The sequence below is a fragment of the Bubalus kerabau genome, chromosome 23 (assembly GCF_029407905.1).
Source record: "Bubalus kerabau isolate K-KA32 ecotype Philippines breed swamp buffalo chromosome 23, PCC_UOA_SB_1v2, whole genome shotgun sequence".
NCBI classification, from domain to species: Eukaryota; Metazoa; Chordata; class Mammalia; order Artiodactyla; family Bovidae; genus Bubalus; species Bubalus kerabau.
In genome coordinates, this window is record NC_073646.1 from 19,966,097 (window position 1) to 19,991,890 (window position 25,794).

Below are 25,794 nucleotides of genomic sequence, written 5' to 3' on the forward strand. Positions count from 1 at the left end.
GAAAAAACAGGTTAAAAAAAGCACGATACATTAAATATTTCTGGGCTCCTCCCATGTTCCTGATAGGTGCTAAGTTCTTTACAGCCATTATTTCACCAGTCCTCACTACAACCCTGTGATTGCTTTTCTCTTTCTTAAAGAGCTATTTTCCAGGTGGCTATTGACCCAAGTCACAGATGAAAGTAGATCAATACATGTCCCCGGATGGACGGAACCTGAGAACTGTGCAGTAGCAGACCAATTTCTCAAGTCTATCCTTCTCTCCATTTTAAAGATGAAGTGGTCTCAGAGAGGTAACTCTTCCATGGTCACATAGTAAGAGTCTGACTTGGGACCAGAGTCTAGCATTGTTGTGCCCCGGTTCACTGTCTTCACCAGTATGTTCTATGGCAGTTGTTCTCAACCTAGACAACTGTGCAGGGAACATTTGCTGATGTTTGGTGACATTTTTGGTTGTTTGCAGGGAAGGAAAGCACTAGTGGCTGGAAGTCAGGTATGCTGCTAAACATCCTACAATGCATAGGACAGTCCCCTCAACACAGAACTTTTCTGCCCAAAATGTCAACAGCGCTGTCCCTTGAAAAACACTGCTGTAGGGCTGGATTTCAGGTCAGGGAACATGAGTTCTGGCTCTGGATTAGACGTTTTCATGTATAAAATGGAGATACTAATCTAACAGTTTTTAAGGATCTCATTGGCTCATGATGTTTGCATTTGAGAAGTAATGGTGAAAACCGTCCAGTCAAGAACCGTCTCATCACTTGTCTGTCCTGATCTCCAGAGATGCTTCCAGAAGAGGCAGCTCAGGGTATTTAGGCAGAAGCCCTAAGACCCTGTGAAAACCCATTCATACCTGCCAGTTCACCTGTCTCAGAGATGGCCGGGGCACCCTCACTACAAGCCAAGAGTGTAGGAACGGCAGCTCTCACTGAGCCTTCGTTTCCTCACATGCTCCTCGCTCGGGTTTCTCTCGGAAGCTCCAAAATACAGAAGGAGGCAGCCCTGCGAGAGCGGCAGGAGGCTGCAGCCGAGAGAAGGGGAGGGGCGGGGAAAGGAAGGGGAAGAGCGGGGCGGGGCCACGCGGCGGAGGGGCGTGGCTGGCTGGGGCGCAGGCCAGGGCGGAGGCTTACGCGGCGACCCCGCGGCTCGGTCAGCTCTCCTTTGCTCCTGCACCGCGGCCCCGGGGACCAGGTGAGAACTTGGGCGTGGGGGACCGAGGGCCCCGGCTGGCTAGACCCCTGGGACGGGCTGGACAAATGGAGGAGCGCGGGGGCGGTGGGTTGAAAAGGGAGTCGGTGACATACACACACATACGGAGTCCTATCCTTCCCGGCCGCTGCTAGACACACACCCACACACCCACACACACACACCCACACACACACACACACTCCCCCCCCCCCCTTACTAAGGGAGGTCTCATCCCTCCCCTGCCCCTGCGACACACACACACTCCTACACCTGCTACTGCTTTTGGTAAAGGGTTGCCACCCCTATCCCACCCTGAAGGCCCTTCCCTTTCTTGGGAAACCCTGTTGGGAAGTCTCCACACCTCCTCTTCAGGAATCAAAACGGATGCCCTCATCCCTACGGGGTCCCCCTGCCCCGTCACTGCAGGGTGTACCAAAGGTGGATTTTCCTCCCCAAATTAATGACGGGGTACTCGGTGCCACTTCTCTCCATCTCGGCTGGAACGTTCAGGGTTTCCGTTTGTCCCCGGAGGGGCGGGCGAGGAAGAGAGCGGGGCTTTTAGCTGGTGGGCCGTGGAAGGGAAAAGGGCGGGTTGGCTTGTGTTTTCCTGGCTCAGCCCGGAAGGCCGGGAGAAGGCAGAAGGCGGGAACTGTGCGCTGCGTCGGATTAAGGGGTTGCCCCCTTCCCTCCTCCTGAGACCTGTCTTTGCTTGAGGAGGCCCCTCCGAGGAGTGAGTGACTAGGGGGGCTAGGGATTGGTGGCCAGCTGTGGCCGATGGCTTTCTACCCACGCTATCCACATTGAACTTCCCAAACCGGTCCGGATGGCCCCTAGGTTTCCAAGGCCCTGGGAACCAGTGATGGGAGCTGGGGTTGTTCCTGCCCGGTGCAGATTTGAGATTAGGGGAGTTGAGTGCTGGGAACATGGCCAATTCTAATCTGTGCCAGCTGCAGCTTCAGAGACAGAATATAGGGATGAAGGGTCTAGTCCTGTCTAGTCCAGGGGATTCCTGTTTCACAAAAGGGATTGTAGCAGACAATCTCTAGCTGGGTGATTAAAAATGTGCTTAAATTTGCTACTAGACTCTAATGGAGAAGGAAATGGCAACCCACTCCAGTCTTCTTGCCTGGAGAATCCCATGGACAGAGGAGCCTGGTGGGCTGCAGTCCATGGGGTCGCAAAGAATCGGACACGACTTAGCGACTAAACAATAACAATAGACCTGATAGATATTAGGAGATGCGTCATCCCTGGTGGCTCAGTGGCGAAAAATCTGCCTGCAATGTGAGAGATGTGGGTTCCCTCCCTAGGTTAGGAAGATCCCCTGGAGAAGAACTCCAGTATCCTATGGACAGAGAAGCCTGGCAGGGACCCCAAGTCCATGGGGTCCCAAGATTCCACATGCCACATGACTTAGCGATTACGCCACCATCATCACTTCCCATCTGACATAATTACCATGTGGGATGTTGAGTATGGTACATAAATATGAACATCTCTCAGTTAATTTTGTCCACTGTGATAGAATCTTTTAGCATTTGTGCTATAGGTCAGGAGATAAGTTGTGAGGAATAATGGAAAAGATATCTCTGTGTCCAGCCCAGCCTTACAGTGTTGTTCTGGAAAATATAAAATAACAATGTATTTGTTTATATAAAAATTAAAAAAGGTTTAAAAGATAGATATATAATTTAACAAACAGCTTTTATTATTGGGAAGGTCCTGGAAATTCCAGGCCGTTGAGTCACAGAGTATAATTGTGGCAAAGTTTGTCCCTCTCTTGTTATGGAAATGAGACTTACAAGTAAATAGAGAGTAATTTGTGGCACAATGTAATTGGGAGCCAACCTATTTAGTGTGGGTAGTAAATAAAGAAATTGGCCACTGTCATATGTTTGAAAAGGCTTTCTGGCAAAAAAAAGGCAGTGGGACTGGAAATAGTGTCTTCAGCCTTACTTTCTTCCATATTCTTTTCAGCATTTTATCAGGCTAAAAAAATAAACCTAAGCTCTCAGAGATAATACCATTAACATTTTGTTATATGTGCATCTAGATCTTTTATTTTACTGTGGATATATGTATTTTATATTATGGATATATACATAAAATATTAACAATCAGTATTTTATTATTTTTTCACATCATAGACATATTTTCATTAAATAAATATCAACATCATCTTAATGGCTATACAGTACTCCATTGTATGAATTTATCATTATTTAGCCTGGAAACTCCCATGAACGGAGGAGCCTGGTAGGCTGCAGTCCATAGGGTCGATAAGGGTCGGACATGACTGAGCGACTTCAGTTTCACTTTTCACTTTCATGCATTGGAGAAAGAAATGGCAACCCACTCCAGTGTTCTTGCCTGGAGAATCCCAGGGACGGGGGAGCCTGGTGGGCTACTATCTATGGGGTTGCACAGAGTCGGACACGACTGAAGCGACTTAGCAGCAGCAGCAACCTAGTTCTTATCAGTAGACAACTTCTTCCTGTTGTTTTACTATTAAGTATGTATTATAAACAGAGATAATCGCACATCCTTTTGGCATGTTTTGATATGACTGATTGTTTCCTTCAGGTTCCTGGAAAATGCATTTTTGGGTCAAGGTTTGTACAATTTGATATTTTGATGGATATTGCCCGGTTACCCTTCATCTTTATGCCCATCATCAGTGTGTGAGGATAGTAGAAGCCCTCATTGGGTCAGTTGAGTGAAGACCACTAATGGTTTAAGATACTTTTCATTTCCTCCAGTGACAACAAGAGACAAGGTGACATGAGAGATTTGACTGTGCCCTGCATTGAAGAGCTTCCTGGTAGAATTAATCCTTAAAGAGACTGAAGTGGGTTTCAGGATGGCGAAAGAGGAGCCCCCGAGTACTTCAAAGGACTTGCAGGAGCTGCAGAGGAAGCTGTCTTTGCTGATAGCATCTGTCCAGAGTAACTCAAAGGTCAGTTTCTAAATCAGAGCACATAATGGAAAATTCCAAAATAACACTAGCTTAACACCATAGAAAATTATTTCTCTCTTAAGTAGGAGAAATTTGGAGATAGGTCAGAATCTTTCTAACTCACCACCATGTCATGTTTAAGTTGTGACCTTCAAACTTACTGACCAAGATGACTGCTAGAGTATCAGCTATTGAATCCACATTCGAGGCAGTAAGATGTTGTGGGGAGAAAAAGACTTGCAAGCCACCTCCAATTTAAGGAGACTTCCTAAAAGTCACACGTACACAAAACTTCCAGTTGCATCTCACAGACCAGAATTTAGTTTTCTGAAAATCCTTTGTAGCAAGTGTAATTCTTTAGTTGGAGAGCGTCTATGGGGTTGCACAGAGTCAGACACAACTAAAGCGACTTAGCAGCAGCAGAGGCAACTCTCAGTCTGTGCCACAGACACCATCCTTTTGTTTTGTTATAATTTTGACCTGTTACCCTAAAAATGAGAGACTATAGAGTCCAGTGTTTCACTAGAAGCCCAGTGTCCAATGTAAATATGACATAGAACACATATGTAACTTAAAATTATCTAGTAGCCACATTTTAAAAGTAAAAAAAAATCAGGTGAAATTAATTTTAATAGTTATTTTACTAAACCTGATATATCTAAAATATATCATTTTAACATGTAATCATTATAAAAATATTAATGGTAAAAGTTATTGAGATGTTTTATGTTCTTTTTATACTAAGTCTTTGAAATTAGTGTGTACTTTACACTTAAAGCACATTTCCGTTTGAACTAGCCACTCAACAAGTGCTCAGAAGCCATTCAGTGGCAGTCAGACTTGAGACAGTATATTTTGGTTTCTTGAACTTTTATATCTATTGTTTTCTTCCATATGTCTTTCAGTATTTTTTCAGGGGGAAAAAAAACCAGCTCTCAGAGATAATATTATTAACATTTTGTTGAATGTCCTTCTAGACTTTTTTCTATGCAATATACCCATAAATTATATATATGTAACAAAGTGAGCTGGTTGATGATCTGATTTTTGTATTCGAAACCACAATTCCATTAGGATCTCTTTGAGGACCCATGCCTTTGTAGTCTAGAGCAGTATACTCTATAGGGATCTTTTCTGAACTCATTCCAAAATGCCTCTGGCACTCTGCCTTTAGCAAGCTATTTTTAGATGAGACAAGTAACTTTCTAGTCAGCAGGCTGAGATTCTTATTACTAATGTTAGTGAGAAATGTGCTCATATTCATATACATTTTCAGTTGATTCTCATTATCTGTGTTGGTTTTGTTGACTCACCTCAGGCACTGCACCATTCCAGTTGCATCTCACAGACTGGTTGAACCATTGCTCAAATGGGAAATAGGTTCTGGCAAACTTCTGGTGCCAACATTTTCATCAGCCAATAAAACCATAGCCTGTTTTGTGTGTCTTTGTTTAAAGGTACCTTTATCCTATACATACTGTTGATTTATTAAGATTGAACTCCAGGCCAACAGCCTATACTATGTAGGCAACTATATCTCTTGCCTGAATGAAGTTTGTCTGGTATTTGCATTTTCTCTATAAGGCACATCACAGCCTTCTTATTCCTAGGAATACAAGCCAGTACTGCTATACATTTTAAATGGGAAAATCACCACCACCAACAAAAGAAACCTGTAAAAATGCAGAAAGAGGTGGCAGTAAATATACCGTGAAAAGGACAGTTGTATAAAAAGCTGAACCAAGACGACAGTGTTAACCTAGTTTGACCTCAGATGGGAGCATATGCCTCAGGTGGTTCATGTTTTCCACTGCTGTATGCACGCCCATGAAAGCACCTTAAAGTGTTGATTTTGGGGTTACAAATGAATTTTAGTGAGTAGGCAAGTTCACAGATAAGGATTCTGCAAATAGTAGGAATTGACTGTACATTAATTAACCGTGGTTGAGCACTTGCTATATGCCAGGCACTGTGCTAGGCACTTGGCATGTCTTAACTTATTTAATATTCACATCTACCTTCTAAGGTAGGCATTTCAAAGCATATGAACTCTGACTTCTTGACATTTCTTCATTTTTTCACCTTAGATCCTCAGCCATGGTCAGTGGAGTGGGTTTGGACTAGATAACTTCCAGGGCAGTCGACTCCCAGAATGAGGGATGGGTCATCAGTTGGCTCAGCCTTGATGTTCTTCAGATAGTCCTGAGGTAGAGTAGTTTCTTTTAAATGTTTAAATTATATTAATTGAGTTAATTAGTATTAATTGTGTTTATTAAATAAAGTAATATTGCCAGACAAAGGAAGGGAAATCACCTGTAAACCCATCACTGATAAATCCAGTGGTGGTATTATCATTGTTGTTTTTGTTATTATTAGGCCTCTTCAGTATGTAATTTTTAGATACAGTGTTTTTAATTATGGCAGATGTAGTTCTATATATTTGTTTGATATTGTATACTGGTGTTTTTCCAGATTGAAGCATAGGTCTTCCTACCAATTGCTTTTTTTGGTAGTAGAAACTTCCTTCAGATTGATATACCATAACTTACATAGTCATCCCCTTGCTTCAATGATATTTAGGTGATTTCTTTGTCCTAAGTAATTTATATCCTTAGAGTTCATAAGCCCTTTGAGTTCCAGATAAGAATAGATGGTTTCCAGATTGAGTGTTTGTGAAACAACTCCATCATCACTTTTAGGAAACCTCTCGAACATAGTCTTAATGTCTTACTTTTATGCTGACAGAGTCAGAAACCTGCCCAAAATAGCTTAAACAAACAAACAGTGGAACCTGCCAGAACTTTGGTGAAATGTAAGACTGTTGCAGAAGCCAAAGGCAAGAAATAGCAGGGGGGAGCCTCAGGAGGGGTTAAAATGGTCAGGCAGGCACTGGGGTCAGAGGTAACTCTCAATACCCTTTCTTGAACCGTATTGCTCCTCATTATAACTTTTCCTTGTGTATCAGCTTCATTTTCCTCTCTCTGCAGCCTGGCTTCCTTTGCTGTTCTCTTCCCTTGGGCAGACACACTTGCCCAAGATGGTACCTTTAACTGCCCATGTTTCCTCCAGTTCCCAGTTGAAGCCCTCTGTGGGACTTCATCTTGAGAGTGCTTGATTCCTAGGAGCAAGAATCTGCTTGACCAAGTCACCTATAACCAGGGAGATGGCAGCTGGGCTGGGACTTTTCATTTCATGGGTATAAACATGGCTTCAGGGGTATACCTCTGCTGTGGGAGGGGGCAGTTTTCAGAGAGGAGGGAAGAGAGAGCGAGAATGGGCTGGGCAGATACTGCTCCCCCACCCTGCCCTGTCAGTGATATCACCATGTGGATTACCTGTGACAAAATAGTTTTGCTCTCATGCTGGCCCTTTCCTTCCACAAAGGATGTTTTTGAATGACCTCCTTTGCACCTGGGTCCCAATCCTGAATTATAGGACCATAATCTAGAAGAAACTATCGCATAGAACCTTGGATTTGTCATTACCAGTGATTTTAAATGATCCTGATCCCTCTGCCCTCCAGAGCCCTTCTGGTAGCAAAGGACAGTAGATACTGATTATTTTTTTTCATTCTCAGACCAGGGAATTAGCCTGTCTTCTAAATAGTTCCAGATGGAGGCTTTATGTCCTTAAACACTGGCCACGTTGTCCCTACTTTGGAACCTCCCATACTCATGTGTGCATTTTAAAATAAGTCATCTTTGTCCGACCTTGGGCTAGTTGCTCGGGCTCACTGACTCTACATCTCATCTTCTCTAAAATGAGCAATGCCAGGCTCATAGATTTGTTGTGAGGATGATCTCAGATGCTATTTGAGGAGGCCTTAGCACAGAGTCTGGCACTTAATGGTGCCCGTCTGTTCCAACTTTGCATTCCTGGGTTATTCAGCACTGCACCATGCCTGTAAAATCTTGATTAGAATACCTGGATCTATCTCAGGGTAGGGATGGAAAATGTTCCTGAGTGATAAGCTCTCCCACTTTCTGTCCTTCCATTGTGTCACCCTCTGTTGCCTGGGAGAATGAAGAGTTAATTGCTATATTCTAATTCCCAAATTTAAGTAATGTTAAATTTTCCCTTGTTATCTATCTTGTAGCATTGTAGACAGAAATAGGAAGTTTATTCAAAGTCCTTAAAATAGTACTTGGCACTTGAGTATTTAATGAATATTCTCTATTATTATTAGGCATAACTGAATCATATCTTCCCCTTCTGAGACAGACTGTCAGAGCAGGGCCATCCTCCTTAAGGGAAGACAATTGCTGGGCTTAATTGTGTGCATCTCAAATTGGTCTCTCTGCATATCTGAATGACTATATTTTTGGGTTGTAGGCCCCAGATTTAGAAGAGGTTAAGAAAAAATTAGATTTCTTTAAGGAATGTAAGTAGTCCCTTCCTGCATTTCCCCTCTTGGATCCCCATGCCAGATGGTCCTGTTGATTTTTCATTTTTCATTCCTCTTTCATATAGCATCTCCTCCTCCTCTGCCATCAACCTAGTTTTGGCCATCATTATCTCTTGCTAGTTTCCCTGCAAATTTTCCTTGTTGCCTCTTCCGCAGGACTGCCAGGTTCTTTTTTTTTAAAAATTATTCCTTTGAATCTAAAAAAATGGTACATATGAACTTGTTTGCAGGGCAGGGATGGAGATGCAGACATAGAGAATGGACATGGACATGGGGGAAGGGGAGAGTGGGACAAACAGAGAGAGTAGCACTGACATGTATATGCTCAGTCAGTTCAGTCGCTCAGTCGTTTCTGACTCTTTGTGACCCCATGGACTGCAGCACGCCAGTCTTCCCTGTCCATCACCAACTCCCGGAGCCTACTCAAACTCGTGTCCATTGCATCGGTGATGCCATCCAACCATCTCATCCTCTGTCATCCCCTTCTCCTCCCGCCCTCAATCTTTCCCAGCATCAGGGTCTTTTTCGGTGAGTCAGTTCTTCACATCAGGTGGCCAAAGTATTGGAGTTTCAGCTTCAACATCAGTCCTTCCAATGAATATTCAGGACTCATTTCCTTTAGGATAGACTGGTTGGATCTATATGCTACAATGTGTAAAATCATGTTGGATATATGTGCTACCATGTGTAAAATAGCTAGTGGGAAGCTGCTCTGTAGCACAGGAAGCTCAGCTCAGTGCTCTGTGAAGACTGGAGGAGTGGGATGGAAGAGTGGGAAGGAGGCTCAAAAGGGACCAGATGACTGTATACTTACAGCTGATTCATGTTGTTGTACAGTGGAAACTAGCACAACATTGTAAAGCAATTATATGCTAATAAAAGATATTAAAATGTTTACATTAGTTAAAAAAATTATCCCTTTGGTTGTATGACAGTCTTGCCCAAAAGCCAGCAGTTTGCTGCTTATTTTTTTCTAGATAAAGTTTGGGTGAGCACTTTCCAATATAAATAGGATGTGAGCCACATATATAGTTTAAAAATTTCAAGTAGTCATATTAAAAAACATAAAAAGAACTGTGTAAAATTAATTTTTACTAATATATTTTATATAACCCAATATATACACAATATAATTTCAACATATAATCAATATTAAAAAATCATTGGTGAGACATCTTACTTTTTAAACAAATTTTATTTATTTTTTAATTGGTGGAAAACTGCCTTTCAAGTTTGTGTTTCTGCCATACAACAATGCAAATCAGTCATGATTTTATATATATATGTGTATATATATATATGTATACCTTCCCTCCTGAGCCTCCCTCACCTCCCCTCATCTCACCCTTCTAGGTCATGAAGCATTCTTTTTTAAATACACTCAGTGCACCTCTCAATTCACATGCTAATTTTCCATTGGAAATACTTGGTTTCTATTCAAATTTCATAAAATGTATAATTGAAAAACTATTTGAAACATACCCAATTTATTTGAAATATAATTAACTGTTTTCAATGACTGAATCAAGTAGCAATTTTTAAATTTAGATTAAAAATCTAGTTTATTGGTCACACTAGCCATGTATCAGGTGCTCAGGACCACATGTGGCTGCTGTACTGGATGGTCTGGGTATGAAGTCCTAAGCCTGGAATTCTGGTGTTGCAGCCTCATCTGCTCCTCCCCACTGTGATTGCTGGGTCTCTTGTTTATGAGGATCAGAGAGAACAGTTTATTCTGCCAGATGACATCTAGGGGTTTACTCAGGGTGTCTGTGGATTAGAGCTGGAAAGCAACCAAGATCTGGGGCAGCCCGAAGGACTGGCCCCACTCCCACGACCCCTCTGCCTCTGTTCACCTCTAACAGCCCTAACCAGAAGATCTCGCTGGGTTCTGATGCTGGAGTATACACACTGGGTATTTCTAGCTCAGCAGTGATTCCTGGCACAGTCAACCTCTGACAAGAGAAGCTGAATAGCAAAGTCTTCGATAGCTGTTGTCAGAAAGGAGTAGCTGGAGGCGGTGTAGCCAGTGTACATTATGCCATTTTGTGGCCGGGCAGGAAGTAAAGTTTGTCAATCCTGAGGCCCCAAGACCGACAGCTGTGGCTTCTTGAAACAGCCTTTTCTAGTTAAACGGAGTGAGTCCTGTGCTTTTTCGTCATCAGCTTGAACTACAGAACCCTCATGCCTTCCAGCTTGCCTCCAGCTTCCTGCATTTGAATGACTTGGGTGAACAAGTCATTTAGGAGCATGTGTTTTGATTAGTGGCACCCATGATCATTGTAGCTTAAATTATATCTTCAATTTACCTGCCGGCCTACACGGCCCAATGGAAGGACCACGTTTGATGGGGAAGAGTTCCGGAATGATGGAAGCTTTCAAGAGAATGGGAACTAGCATGCCAGCACTGAGGAGAGAGAGGGCATGGAGCCTAAGAAGATGAGGGAAGCCTTTCCTTGTGAGGGTGCTATAAGGAAAGAGCAGATTAGCTGAGATGGCATGGTCAGGCTGTCTCGCCTGTGTCCTCTCGCTCTCGCCCCATGTTTTATAAATGATGAGTATGTAACAGCTGAGATCACTTATAGCACTGCGCATGTGCCTCATGAGGTACTTGCTTGGCCATGGGCTACTTTTGTTCTCTAATCATATTTAAGCTCCACCTGGCATGTCCTTGAGGCTGTGCTGTGTTGTGTTGGGGTGTGTGTTATGATGTGTTGTGGTTATGTTATGCTATATCTGCTCCTGTGCCAACCTGGAGAGAGAAACGTGTCTGCAGTTCCTACGGCTCTTCAGTCTTCTCCCAGCTTCCCCGCTGTCTCCTTGCCTACCATGGGTTCAGCGAACAGTGAGATACAATGAGACAGACACCGAGGGCCTGCTCCGTATTAAAGCGGCCCTCCCCCACTGAGCCAGCTCCAGAAACCCTTTTGCCTAGTGGAGGAAGATAACCTACCTATTAACACAGCATAAGCTCTCAAAAGTCATCAGGCTGTGGCCTGACTGCTATCAAGTTGATGACATAACATTTTCTCCTAATGAAATGGCAGCCATTGCAAACATGTGACATCCAGAGTGAAAGATTTAGCTTTGAATGCCTAGATTTTGCCACTTGGAAGCCATGTGACTCGAGGTGAGTCATTTCATCCCCACTGTTTCTCAAACTTTAATGTGTGTACAGATCACCTGGTGCTCTTGTTAAAAAACAGAATCTGATTTGTCACATCTGGATTGGGGCCCAAGATGCTGCATTTCTAACAAGCTTCCAGGAACTTCCCTGTCAGTCCAGTGGTTAAGACTTCACCTTCCAGTGCAGGTGTGGGTTTGATCCCCGGGTGGGGGGCTAAGATCCCACATGCCTCCTGGCCAAACTAAATAAATAGAAGCAATATTGTAACAAATTCATTAAAGACCACCACCCCCCAAAAAAAAGAACCCAAAAAACAAGCTCCCAGATGATGCCAAGTAGCCAGGACTTAACCTCCCTCAGTCGGAGAAGGCAATGGCACCCCACTCCAGTCTCTTGCCTGGAAGATCCCATGGATGGAGGAGCCAGTGGGCTGCAGTCCATGGGGTCACTAAGAGTCAGACATGATTGAGCGACTTCACTTTCACTTTTCACTTTCATGCATTGGAGAAGGAAACGGCAATCCACTCCAGTGTTCTTGCCTGGAGAATCCCAAGGACAGGGGATCCTGGTGGGCTTCTGTCTGTGGGGTCACACAGAGTCGGACACGACTGAAGTGACTTAGCAGCAGCAGCAGCAGCAACCTCCCTCAGTAGCCTCAGCTGTGAGGTAAGCAGCCATTTGTATATATGTTGAAGTGAAGTGTTAGTCACTCAGTCATCTGACTCTTTGCAACCCCATGGACTGTAGCCCTCCAGGTTCCTCTGTCCATGGAATTCACCAGGCAAGAATACTGGAGTGGGTTGCCATTCCCTTCTCCAGGGGATCTCCCCAACCCAGGGATTGAACCCCCATCTCCCTGCATCATGGGCAGGTTCTTTACCATCTGAGCCACCACATCAGAGCATATGCTGAGCATGTCTTCTGAGAGGGTGTGTGTGAAGCAGTAGAGCAGTAGTGCCTGGGTCTTTCCTTCTTTCACAAGACTTGAGGTTGGGTGGGCCCTCAAACTTGCCCTTGTCCACAGCTGCCTTAAGTTGTTGCTGGGGCAACTCATATCTTGGAAGGATTATTATCGTTGACTTCTTACCAGCGGGCCTTCCAACCTTATGACCTTGGCTCATATTTCTGCAGCTCAGGCAAATTCATCAACCTGGCATTCAGACATGGCTTTCACACCCACTCTTCTGCTTTGTCCACAGGTGGTTTCCTTTATGAAGTCTCCAGTGGGTCAGTACCTGGACCAGCATCCTTTCCTGACCCTCACCTTGGTGGTATTTGTTGCTGTGTCAGCCATTCCTGTCGGCTTCTTCCTGCTCCTCGTGGTGCTTACCTCCCTGGCGGCTTTTGTGGGAGTCATATTACTGGAAGGTATCCTACTCAGTTACTCAGCCTCTTGGAAAATGACTCAGGGCACCTGCCACTGCTGTCAAATGTTGCTGTTCTTGTCAAAATCACATCAACCAAGGCAGCTTGTCAGAGTAGTTAAAACATGGTCTTTGGAGCCTGTTAGAATCCCACCTCCCCCAGCGTGATTTTGGACACGTTGTTTACTCTCTCTGAGCCTCAAATTCCTCATATGTAAGATAGGGATGTAATAATACTATCTCAGAGAATTGTGAGGATCGAAACCTACAGTTCTGTAAAGTACTTAGCACGGTCCTTGACACAGAGTAGCTTCTCCATGAATGCTAACTGTTGTCACTAAACAGAGAAGCCATTCACTCAACAGTTACTGAGCATCTGTTGCATGCTAGGTGCCTTGCATGGGGACCTTGCAAGGGGTCCCCTTCACCTTTCCTCCTGAAGTCCCACTGCCTGTTGTCAGCTTCTCCCTGAGTTGCTAAGTTAAAATTACTGAGAAAGTAAATCTGATTGGCTCAGTTTGCCTTTTCAAACCAGATCACAATCCACAAAGAGATGTTTGCCATTTCTTTGTGGTGTGTGGTGGTTAGCCATCCTTTGAAAAATACTGATCTAGGATTTTGTGAATCTTTATGAAAAGGCAGCACATCTGTTTACTTTCTCTACTTTCCTTCCTTTCCATGGTCCATCCCTGAAACTGTCACTGTGGAGTACCAGGTGGGCAATTTGAGCACTTGTTAGGCAAGGGGAAGGAGGTCTGCCATGCAACATTTGCCATGTTGTTAATTCTACATTGGAAGGGGGAAATTTGGCTATGAGGGAGGCAAGAGGAAGTGTGCTGAAAGAGAGAAAATACCACAGACTGTCACGTGTGTGATGGTTATTTAATTGTCATGCCATCACTTAGAGGAAGTTATTATATTCCTTTTACAGATGAGTGAAACTAGAACTCTAAGGAAGCCCAGGAAGTCACACTATAAATCCTTAACTAGGCTCAAACTCAATCATGTCAACTATAAAAAGCCGTGCTCTTTCTGTAGTACCTTTTACTATTTTCCCCCATATATCCTGTATTATAAAAATGTATTTGCTCTGCACTTAGATGCTAACTCATTAATATTCCCATTAAAATAATGATAGGTAAAATGATCATTCAGACCTTACGGTTACTGCATAATGGTTGCCAGGTGGGGTTGTAAAAGATGTAATCAAAAGTTATGTTTAGATTTTACTTTATTTAGCCTGCATAGCCTTTATTTCTATAGGTTGCAGGTAAGTGCGAATTATAGTATTTGTTAGGCACTTTGAAACATTGGACATAATTTACCACCCTTATTACTGCCTTGGCTCACTCCTTCTAGAGGATTCCATTGGGAGTCCATCCCTGAAGTTGAGGGTGAAGTGAAAGTGAAGTCGCTCAGTAGTGTCCAACTCTTTGCGACCCCATGGACGGTAACCTACCAGGCTGTGCGGTCCATGGGATTTTCCAGGCAAGAATACTGGAGTGGGCTGCCATTTCCTTCTCCAGGGGATCTTCCCAACCCAGGGATTGAACCCGGGTCTCCTGCATTGCAGACAGACACTTTACTGTCTGAGCCACTTGAGGGTGAGGGGGTTTCAAATTCAAATACCCATGGGCAAGGCAGATAGCAGAAGTGAGCAAAGCAGTCCAAGAATGATACAGTTGGGTACAGTGGGGCCTGGAGGAAACTGGAAGGCCAGTCAGTTGGTGCCATGCAACAATGCTTATGTGGGTATTGAGATTGCCTCCTTTTTTAAGCAATGCCAGAGGTCTGGATTTTTATGGGAAATCTCCTCACTTCAGTTCAGTTCAGTTCAGTCACTCAGTTGTGTCCAGCTCTTTGCGACCCCATGAACTGCAGCATGCCAGGTCTCCCTGTCCATTACCAACTCCCGGAGTCTACCCAAACTCATGTCCATTGAGTCAGTGATGCCATCCAACCATCTCATCCTCTGTTGTCCCCTTCTCCTCCTTCCCTCAATCTTTCCCAGCATGAGGGTCTTTTCCAATGAGTCAGCTCTTCGCATTGGTGGCCAAAGTATTGGAGTTTCAGCTTCAACATCAGTCCTTCCAATGAACACCCAGGACTGATCTCCTTTAGAATGGACTGGCTGGATCTCCTTGCAGTCCAAGGGACTCTCAAGAGTCTTTTCCAACACCACAGTCCAAAAGCATCAATTCTTCTGTGCTCAGCTTTCTTTATAGCCCAACTCTCTCATCCATACATGACCACGGGGGAAAACCATAGCCTTGTCTAGATGGACCTTTCTGGATTAACTGTTGTTCTAAACCCATTGGTACGGGGTTTGGCATCTTCAGTCTTTTAGATGGATGATTCTTTTGACACACCCTCCTCTAGGACTGTTCATCTCTGTGGGCGGCCTCGCACTGCTCTGTGTCCTCTGTGGCTTGGGCTTTGTGTCACTCGTCATGTCAGGGACAATCATGGTGTCCTACATGGTAATCTCCAGCCTCATCAACTACTGGTTTTCTCTCAGGTAAGTGCATGTCAGTGCAATAATCAATCTTTACCATTTGGGTAGATTTCCACAAATAACACCCTAACCCTGGTCACATCACACTCAGTCTCCAAAGCTAGGAGGTGCCTAGTATCCTCACATCTCTTCTTACGGAGAAGTGAGGTTTCCTTCTCAGTTTTTTTTTTTTTAAATTATCAGGTAGTAAGGTAGTAATGCTTTGGTGGCAAATAATGAAAAACCTAAATAGATACTAGCTTAAACAAATAGGAATTTATTTTTATTGCATAGCAAAAAGCTGGAAGTAGCTCAGTACTGGCACAGAGCCAACCCAGTGTCCTCAAGGTACCAGGCACCTTCCGCTTTTCTGTGTTGCTCCATTGACCTGTCACCTCATGACAGGTGTGGCCCTGGCTCCACCAACCACATTCAAGGCAGGATGAAGGGAGAAATAAATGAGTCCTCCCTCACCAATTGAGTATGATCTTTTTTATCAAGTAAATGACATCTTTCCCAGAACCTTCCCCTTTCTTACCCCAAATGACCTCATTGGCTGGAATTTTGGCAGATGGCCATTCTAAACTGGAAGGGAGGCTGGGAAATGGAGTACACACCCACAAGGAAAAAAGCTTTAAGAATGTGTGTTGGTCAGCCAAGCTCTGGTGTGTGCCATAGTTCCCCACCATGCGGTATCAGTGTTAGGAAGGCTACTTGAAATTCAGAGAGAATCCATGGAGCCAGTTATGTTAATATCAATAGTGTTACCTCCGCTCTCACTTTCCTCTGAAACCTGTCATCACTGGGATGAAAAAAGACAGACTTAGTTCTCTTCCCCTACTACATCTCCCTTCTGTTAATGATGTAAAGAAATAGTTAATTAGGATTTGGTGATAGGGGTCTGAATCCCAGCTATGCCATTTTTTAGCTGTGTGGTCTTGAACTAGCTATCCAACATCTCTGCTCTCAGTTTTCTTTCATGGGTTAAACAGGGCTACTCCTTGCTCTGCCTCTTTCACTGGATTGTTGTAAGGACACAAACAGTAATTGGAGAAAATGTAATATCCAAACTAGAACAGGGAAAAGGATCATAACCTCTACCCCTAACTCAGGCATTTTAACCTCTTGTGTCCCCAATTTCCTCATCTGTAAAGTTAGTGTAGCCCCAAATCTGGTGTAGTTGCAAGAAGTGGCCAAAAATAAACCAACAAAGAATGTCATTTATTCAGTCGTGTACACTCAACATTGCTCTTTAAAGAGGCCTTAGAACTAATCATTTCCTCTTGTTACCAAACAGGCTGTTGCCGCAGCACAACTCCAGTGGTGACTGTCCGCTGGCCGTGAAGTCTGCGCACGTAGAGGGGCTCTACCAGGAATGACCAGCTGAATGGAACCAAAGGTTTTATTCAAACACCTCTGGAACACTGTTGGATCATCTTTGCCGCTTAGGATTATGACTTAGAAGGGACTGGGTAAACACTTCCTGGAGGTGTCCTCTAGCTTTTCACTTATTTGTTGGGTCCTACAGTAGACAGTTTTGAGATCTTGTTGCTCTGGGTCACTTCCACCAGCTGACCCACCCTCACAAGGAGAATCCCATTGGCTTTGTGGCTCTTCGAGCCTTTCGTCTCCTCCCCAGAGATGCAGACCTGACCTTGGCAAGGTCCTGAGCCTCTACAGGCCAGTGACCTGATTCCCAAAGGCTCAGATCTTGTATCTGAAGTCCAGTTTGGGTAAGCATAGATTGTTTTTACTTTTTCTTTCTTTTTAATGAGAGCTGCTTATTTCTTCACCCATTTGAAAAAAAAAGGTAGGGGGAAAAATCCAAAACAGAACAAGCTCTTCTGTCTTATGAGCCTCTTATCAGAAAGATAAATAGCATTTGGAAATAATGGCCTCTCAGACAAAGTTAGAAAATAGAGTCCAATCTTATCCTTTTGGCCAAGAGCTTTTTTCCTAAGGCTAAAGGTATCGTTTCCACCATTGAATACTGTTCAGTGATGTTACTCTTTAAAATATTTGCACTTGACACTTTTGTATTGTATTAAGGAAGTTGTCTTGTTAAGCCATTTCTTCAAAAAGTCCTATGCAAATGATAAACAACTACAAAAATTTTTTAAATCCTATGGGGTTTCTACTTCAGTAGTTTATTTGCTATGGTATTTTATTAAATAAATATTTATTTAGATGAGCTTTTTTTCTTTACTCTTTATTTCAGAATTCTCTCTAGACATCATAGCCATTTATTCCTTCTGTGTCAATTTAATGGCAGATCTTGGGTAATAAGGCTTTTCTAGTTGCTAGTGGTAGACACTCAACTCAAAATGGCTTTAAAAAATGAAAGTAGAGGGGGAAGAGATTCATTTCACTGAAATAAAAAGCCAAGAGGTGGGTCTTTAGACACTGCTGGATCCAGGGCTTAAGTGATGTCATTAAACATCTATCTCTCTTCATCTCTCAGCACCACTTTTCTCAGTCTTAAATGACTTTTACACAGTCTGTCCCCATGTGGAGGTCCCGACAGCTCTAATTTTATATCAGCCTCATAGTTAGCACTCCGTATTGGGCAAAGAGGCTGCTCTTTTCCAATAGTACATTCAGATTTTCTGAGTTTGGCTCTGATTGGACAGACTTGGGTCACGTGGGCAACCCCAAACCAAGTGCGGGGGAAGGTAGGGGATGGAATATGCTGATGGATCAGGGCAAGGACATATGTGCATTTAAGAACTAGGAGAGGGAGTGGGTAAGCCCCCTCTGACTCTGCATAGGTGGGAGTGATAGGGTATTAGAGATGGGAAGACGATCTGACCCCAAAGGAAAAAGGGCAGACAGAAGCAAATACTTGCTATTTGATTCAGGAGAACATGAAGCCCTTAATTAATTTGGTACTTTTCTGTATCCCATGACAGTCAGCCACACCTGTCCCTAAAGGTGACTTCAGCTCTATTAGAGAACAAGAACTGCATATCCCTGCCAATACATGGGAGTGTAATATTAACAGTTACCATTTATTGAATGTTTCTTCCTTACATGCAAGTGTCTGCTACTAGCTGTCTAAACTAAATACCCTGCTGGGTTCTGAACTTCAGAAATGAAGAGCAAAAAGGCCCTTGGCCTCCTGAAGTTTACTTTCTAATGTAGGAGTCACTTAACAAGTGTATTAGTTATCTCTTGTTGCATAACGGTTTACAAAGAGCATGTTTGTTATCCTACATTTTTGGTATGTTAGAAATAGAGGTCTGGCTTAGCTGGGTCCTTTGTTGTTTAGTCACTGAGTTGTGTCTAACTCTTTTTGACTCCATGGACTGTAGCCTGCCAGGCTCTTCTGTTCATGGAATTTTCCAGACAAGAATACTGGAGTGGGTTGCCATTGCCTTCTCTAAGCTGAGTTCTTTGCACGACTGCAATAACAGTGATGTCAGGGCTGGGTTCTCCTTTGAGGCTCAGCAGGGAAAGGATCCACATCCAAGCTCACATAGTCATTGGCTGCATCCATTTCCTTGTAGGCTTTGGGGCTGAGTTCCTCAATCCCTGTCATAAAGAAGCTCATAACCTGGCAGCCTGCTTCTTCAAAACTACCAAGGAAGAGGGTCTCTAAGCAAGATGGACATTACATGCTATAACACATAATCATGTACACATAATAACATACAGCCTGTCCCTTTCATTACATTCTGTGGGGTAGAAGCAATCGGGTCCCACTCACACTAAGAAGAGGAATCACACAAAGGGACACATATCACGGATGGGAATCATGAACTCCATCTTATAGTCCACCTGCTACAACAAGTAAACAAAATATCAGATTATGATAAGTGAATTATAGAAAGTTGAAGGGCAGGCCATGTCAGCCACAGCAATCTTCTCTTTGAACCACAGAATGAGAATTTGTCACCATGCCAAGAGCTGGGGGGCAGGTATTCCTAGCAGAGGGCACAGGAACACAAAGCCCCAAGACTGGAAGGAGCTTAAGGAAAATAAATGATATCAATGTGACTGGACTTGGTGAGCAAAGGATAAATGGAGGACAGACAGGAGCCCATCATGCAAAACCTCAAAGGGTAAGAAATTTACAGCAAAGAGCAAAGGGAAGATGATAAAGAATTTCACACTTTGCATTAAGAGAAACGTAGATTAGACTTAGATTTTTAAAGATCACTTGTGGCCGATGGATTGGGGCTCAAAAGGCCAGTCAGGAGGTCTGCGGAGGTCCACAGCAGAGGATGGTTTACACTAGCGTGGAGAGCTAGCAGCATTTGGTGACTGACTGCATGTGGGTAGTGGAGGAAAGGGGCACACAGGATGGCACCTGAATTTTTAATTTGAGCCAGTGAGTAGTCAGTGATACTGTTTTCCGAGATGGCATCTGAGCTTTTCTCATATTAAGTCAAATAGGCCTTTTTGACACCAAGAGAATGTCAAATGAACAATGGCTTATAGAGTAGATCTGGGCTGGGGATACAAGATTTGGAAGTATTTTCAGTGCTGAGAGCTTTACACAGCCTTCTTATGGAATATCCGGAGAGTAGGCAAGATATCATTTTACGACATTTTTCTGATCACATAAACAGCCTTGCTTCAAACTCTGCAAGGTACAAGGTGCTTTCCCACTGCACTTAATAGTGCTAAGTCCTTTACATCACAGGCTATAACTGCTGGCTTCTCCATATCTCCTTAGCCTCTGGATTTTAGAGTGAATGAAATTAGGCGTCAGGGCTGAAATGATTCACAAATTCTGCTAAGATGTGACATACAAATCAAAGTTTGCAATTCAGGCTGTCACACTACCTGGAGCCTGAGGCCTTGGCAAACAGATGAAGTAAAATAATATACAGAACCCAGCAGAGTGCCTGTCACAGAATAGGCCCATAAAGAATAGTTGTCAAGGTGCATGGTGCACTGTTATTTGAAACTGAGTGGAATGGAAACACACAGGTAACCTATAGGTAATAGCCCAAGAATATACCCACACACCTTTGGGTACCTTATCTTTGACAAAAGAAGGCAAGAATATACATGGAGAAAAGATAGACCCTTCAATAAGTGGTGCTGGGAAAACTGGACAGCTATGTGTAAAAGAATGAAATTAGAATACTTCCTAACACCTTACATAAAAATAAATGGATTTAAAGACCTAATATAAAAGCAAAGCCTGTAAGACTCTTAAGACAAAAACATAGGCAGAATACTCTTTGACATAAATCACAGAAAGATCCTCTATGACCCACCTCCCAGAGAAATGAAATAAAAGCAAAAATAAATGGGATCCAATTAAACTTAAAATTTTTTGTACAGGAAAGGAAACTATGAGCAAAGTGAACAGGCAACCCTCAGAATGGGAGAAAATAATAACAAATAAAACAACTGACAAAGGATTAATCTCCAAAATGTACAAGCAGTTCATTCAGCTCAATACCAGAAAAACAACCCAATCAAAAAGTGGGCAGGAGACATTTCTCCAAAGAAGACATACAGATGACTAATAAACACATGAAAAAATGCTCAACATCACTCATTATTAGAGAAAAATCAAAACTACAATGAGGTATTACCTCACACCAGTCAGAATGGCTATTATCAAAAAATCTACAAACAATGCTAGAGAGGGTGTGGAGAAAAGGGAACCCTTTTGCACTGTTGGTGGAAATGTAAATTGATACAGCCACTATGGAGAACAGTATGGAGATTCCTTAAAAAACTAAGAATAAAACTACCATTTAAAAAATTTTTCCGTGTTTTTTTTCAGTCACTAAGTCATGTCTGATTGTGACATCATGGACTGCAGCATGCCAAGCTTCCCTGTCCTCCACAATTGCCCAGAGTTGGCTCAGAATCATGTCCACTGAATCAGTGATGCCATCCAACCACCTCATCCTCTGTCGTCCCCTTCTCCTCCCGCCTTCAGTCTTTCCCAGCATCAAGGTTATTTACCAATGAGGCAGCTCTTCACATCTGGTGGCCAAAGTATTGGAGCTTCAGCTTCAGCATCAGTCCTTCAGGTATCATCAAAGTTGATTTCCTTCAGGATTGACTTGTTTGATCTCCATGCAGTCCAAAGGACTTGCAAGTCTTCTCCAGCACCACTATTTAAAAGCATTAATTCTTCAACATCAGCCTTCTTTATGATCCAGTTCTCATATCCGAACATGACTACTGGAAAAACCATAGGTTGACTATACAGACCTTTGTTGGCAAAGTGATATCTCTGCTTTTGAATATGCTATGTAGGTTTGTCATCCCTTTACTTCCAAGGAGCAAGCATCTTTTAATTTCATGTCTTCAGTCACCATCTACAGTGATTTTGGAGCCAAAGAAAATAAAATCTGTCACTGTTTCTACTTTTTCCCCTTCTAATTTGCCCTGAAGTGATGGGACAAATGTCATGATCTCCAGTCAGTTCAGTTCAGTCGCTCAGTTGTGTCTGACTCTTTGTGACCCCATGGACTGCAGCATGCCAGGCTTCCCTATCAATCACCAGCTCCTGCAGTTTGCTCAAACTCATGTCCATTGAGTCAAAGATACCATCTAACCATCTCATCCTCTGTCATCTCCTTGTCCTGCCTTCAATCTCTCCCAGTATCAGGGTCTTTTCTAGTGAGTCAGCTCTTCTCATTAGGTGGTCAAAGTATTGGAACTTAAGTTTCAGTATCAGTCCTTCCAATGAATATTGAGGACTGATTTTCTTTAGGATTGACTGGTTTGATCTCCTTGCAGTCCAAGGGACTCTCAAGAGTCTTCTCCAGAAACACAGTTCAAAAGTATCAATTCTTTAGCACTCAGCTTTCTTTATGGCCCAACTCTCACATCCATAAGTGACTACTGGAAAAACCATAGCTTTGATTAGACAGACTTTTGTTGGCAAAGTAATGTCTCTGCTTTTTAATATGCTGTCTAGATTGGTCATAGCTTTTCTTCCAAAGAGCAAGTATCTTTTAATTTCATGGCTGCAGTCACCATCTGCAGTGATTTTGAAGAAATCAAAATCAAGAAAATAAAAAATAAACCAAGAAAATAAAGTCTGTCACTGTTTCCATTGTTTCCCCATCTATTTGCCATGAAGTGATGGGACTGGATGCCATGATCTTCGTTTTTTGAACGTTGAGTTTTAAGCCAGCTTTTTCACTCTCATCTTTCACCTTCATCAAGAGGCTCTTTAGTTCCTCTTTGCTTTCTGCCATAAGGATGGTATCACCTGCATATCTGAGTTTATTGATATTTCTCCCTGCAATCTTTGTGCTTCATCCAGCCTGCCATTTCGCATGACGTACTCTGCATATAAGTTAAATAAGCAGGGGGATATACAGCCTTGACATACTCCTTTCCCATTTTGGAACCAGTCCATTTTCCATGTCTGATTTAATTGTTGCTTCTTGACCTGCATACAGGTATCTCAGGAGGCAAGTAAGGTGGTCTGGTATTCCCATCTCTTTAAGAATTTCCCACAGTTTGCTGTGTTCTACACAGTCAAAGGCTTTTGTGTAGTCAGTGAAGCAGAAATAGATGTTTTTCTGGAATTCTCGTGCTTTTTCTATGATCCAATGGATGATGGTGAGTTTTAAGCCTGTTTTTGCAGTCTTCCGGAGAAGGCAATGGCACCCCACTCCAGTACTCTTGCCTGGAAAATCCCATGGATGGAGGAGCCTGGTTGGCTGCAGTCCATGGGGTCGCTAAGAGTCGGATACGACTGAGCGACTTCATTTTCACTTTTCACTTTCATGCATTGGAGAAGGAAATGGCAACCCACTCCAGTGTTCTTGCCTGGAGAATCCCAGGGATGGGGGAGCCTGGTGGGCTGCCGTCTATGGGGTCGCACAGAGTCAGACACAACTGCAGTGACTTAGCAGCAGCAGCAGCAGCAGTTGCAGTCTTCTCTTTCACCCTCATCAAGGCTTTTTGCTATTAGAGTGCTATCATCTGCATATCTAAGGTTGTTGCTATTTCTCCCAGCAATCTTGAGTCCAGCTTGTGCTTCATCCAGCCTGGCATTTCGGATGATGTACTCTGCATATAGGTTTAATAAGCAGAGTGACAATAAACACCCCTGTTGTACTCCATTCCCAATTTTGAACCAGTCCATTGTTCCAAGTCTGTTTCTAACTGTTTCTTCTTAATCTACATATAGTTTCTCAGAAAGCAGATAAGGTGTTCTGGTATTCCCTTCTCTTTAAGAATTTTCCAGTTTGCTGTGATCCACACAGCACACAGCCAAAGGCTTTAGCATAGTTAATGAAGCAGAAGTAGATGTTTTTCTGGAACTCCCTTGCTTTCTCCAGGGTCCAGTGAATGTTCACAATTTGATCTCTGGTTACTCTGCCTCTTTGGAACCCAGCTTGTACTTCTGGAAGTTTTCGGTTCATGTACTTCAGAAACCTAGCTTGAAGGATTTTGAACATAACCTTACTAGCTTGTGAAATGAGTGCAATTATGTGGTAGTCCAAACAGTCTTTGGCACTGCCCTTCTTTGGAACTGGAGTGTAAACTGACCTTTTCCAGTCCTGTGGCCACTGCTGAGTTTTGCAAATTTCCTGGCATATTGAATATAGCACTTTAACAGCATCATTCTCAGGATTTTAAATAGCTCAGCTGAAATTCCATCACCTCCACTAGCTTTGTTCGTAGTAATGTTTCCTAAGGCCCACTTGACTTCACACTCCAGGATATATGGCTCTAGGAGAGTCACCACACCATCATGGTTATTTGGGTCGTTAAAGCCCTTTTGGTATAGTTCTCTTGTGTATTATTGGCTCCTCTTCTTAATTTCTTCTCTTTCTGTTAGATTCTTACAGTTTCTATCCTTCATTGTGCCCATCCTTGCATGAAATGTTCCCTTTATAGCTCTAATTTTCTTGAATACATCTCTAGTCTTTACCATTCTATTGCTTTCCTCTATTTCTTTGCATTTTCATATAAGAAGGCCTTTTTATCTCTCCTTGCTATTCTCTGGAACTCTGCATTCAGTTGCATATATCTTCCCCCTTTCTCCCTTGCCTTTCACTTTTCTTCTTTCCTCAGCTATTTGTAAAGCCTTCTCAGACAATCACTTTGCCTTCTTGCCTTTCTTTTATCTGGGATAGTTTTGATCACTGCCTCCCGTACAGTGTATGAACCTCTGTCAATAATTCTTCAGGCACTCTGTCTACCAGATCTAATCCCTTAAATCTATTCATCACTTCCACTGTATAATCATAAGGGATTTAATTTAGGTCATATCTGAATGCCCTGATGGTTTTCCCTACTTTCTTTAAGCCTAAATTTTGCAAAAAGGAGCTCTTGATCTGAGCCACAGTCAGCTCCAGGTCTTGATTTTGCTGACTGTATAGAACCTCTCCATTTTTGGGTTCAGAGAATATAATCAACCTGATTTTGGTACTGACCATCTGGTGATGTCCACATGTAGAGTCTTCCCTTGTATGGTTGGAAAAAGGCATTTGCCATGACCAGTGTGCTCCTTTGACAAAACTATATTAGCTTTTGCCCTGCTTCATTTTGTACTCCAAGGCCAAACTTGCCTATTACTCCAGTTATTTCTTGACTTCCTACTTTTGCATCCAAATCCCCTATGATGAAAAGGATATCTTTTTTTTGGTGTTAGATCTAGAAGATCTTATAGGTCTTCATAGAACTGGTCAACTTCAGCTTCTTCAACATTAGTGGTTGGGGCATAGACTTGAATTACTTTGATGTTGAGTGGTTTGCCTTGGAAAATGAACCAAGATCATTCTTTCGTTTTTGAGATTGCACCCAAGTACTGCATTTTGGTGGAGAAGGAAATGGCAACCCACTCCAGTGTTCTTGCCTGGAGAATCCCATGGACGGAGAAGCCTGGTAGGCTGCAGTCCATGGGGTCACACAGAGTCAGACACGACTGAAGCGACTTGGCATTCTGGAATGCCAGAATGAAGCAACTGCATTTTGGACTCTTTTATTGACTATAAGGGCTACTCTATTGCTTCTAAGGGATTCTTGCCCACAGTAATAGATATAATGGTCATCTGAATTAAATTTGCCCATTCCTATCCATTTTAGTTCACTGATTTCTAGTATGTCAATATTCACTCTTGCCATCTCCTGCTTGACCACATCTAATTTACCTTGATTCATGGACCTAACATTCCAGGTTCCTATGCAATATTGTTCTTTAAAACATCAGACTTGACTTTCACCATCAGACATATCCAAAACTGAGCATCTTTTCCACTTTGGCCCAGGTGCTTCATTCTTTCTGGAGTTATCAGTAATCGCCATACCCTTTTCCCC

At 43.0% G+C, this 25,794-nt stretch overlaps 1 protein-coding gene across 2 annotated transcripts; it reads left to right on the forward strand.

The window, feature by feature from the left end:
• The first annotated feature begins 1,056 nt into the window (after nucleotides 1–1,056).
• LDAF1 (lipid droplet assembly factor 1) lies at nucleotides 1,057–17,728 on the forward strand. 2 transcript variants are annotated; one of them, XM_055561736.1, is made up of 5 exons: nucleotides 1,057–1,191; nucleotides 3,951–4,147; nucleotides 12,879–13,047; nucleotides 15,423–15,561; nucleotides 16,835–17,728. In XM_055561736.1, the coding sequence occupies exons 2-5, from the start codon at nucleotides 4,052–4,054 to the stop codon at nucleotides 16,914–16,916; spliced, it is 486 nt and encodes a 161-aa protein (XP_055417711.1). In that variant the 5' UTR covers nucleotides 1,057–1,191; nucleotides 3,951–4,051; the 3' UTR covers nucleotides 16,917–17,728. The 2 variants fall into 2 exon arrangements, with proteins under 2 accessions (XP_055417711.1, XP_055417712.1); XM_055561737.1 differs by lacking the exon at nucleotides 15,423–15,561.
• Nucleotides 17,729–25,794: the final 8,066 nt, after the last annotated feature.

Bases quoted from the DNA above. Each gene is read 5' to 3' on its own strand.
- LDAF1 (XM_055561736.1), top strand. From the start codon at position 4,052: ATGGCGAAAGAGGAGCCCCCGAGTACTTCAAAGGACTTGCAGGAGCTG. The intron at 4,148-12,878 runs GTCAGTTTCTAA...CTTTGTCCACAG, and splicing joins CTGTCCAGAGTAACTCAAAG to GTGGTTTCCTTTATGAAGTC. The intron at 13,048-15,422 runs GTATCCTACTCA...ACCCTCCTCTAG, and splicing joins GGGAGTCATATTACTGGAAG to GACTGTTCATCTCTGTGGGC.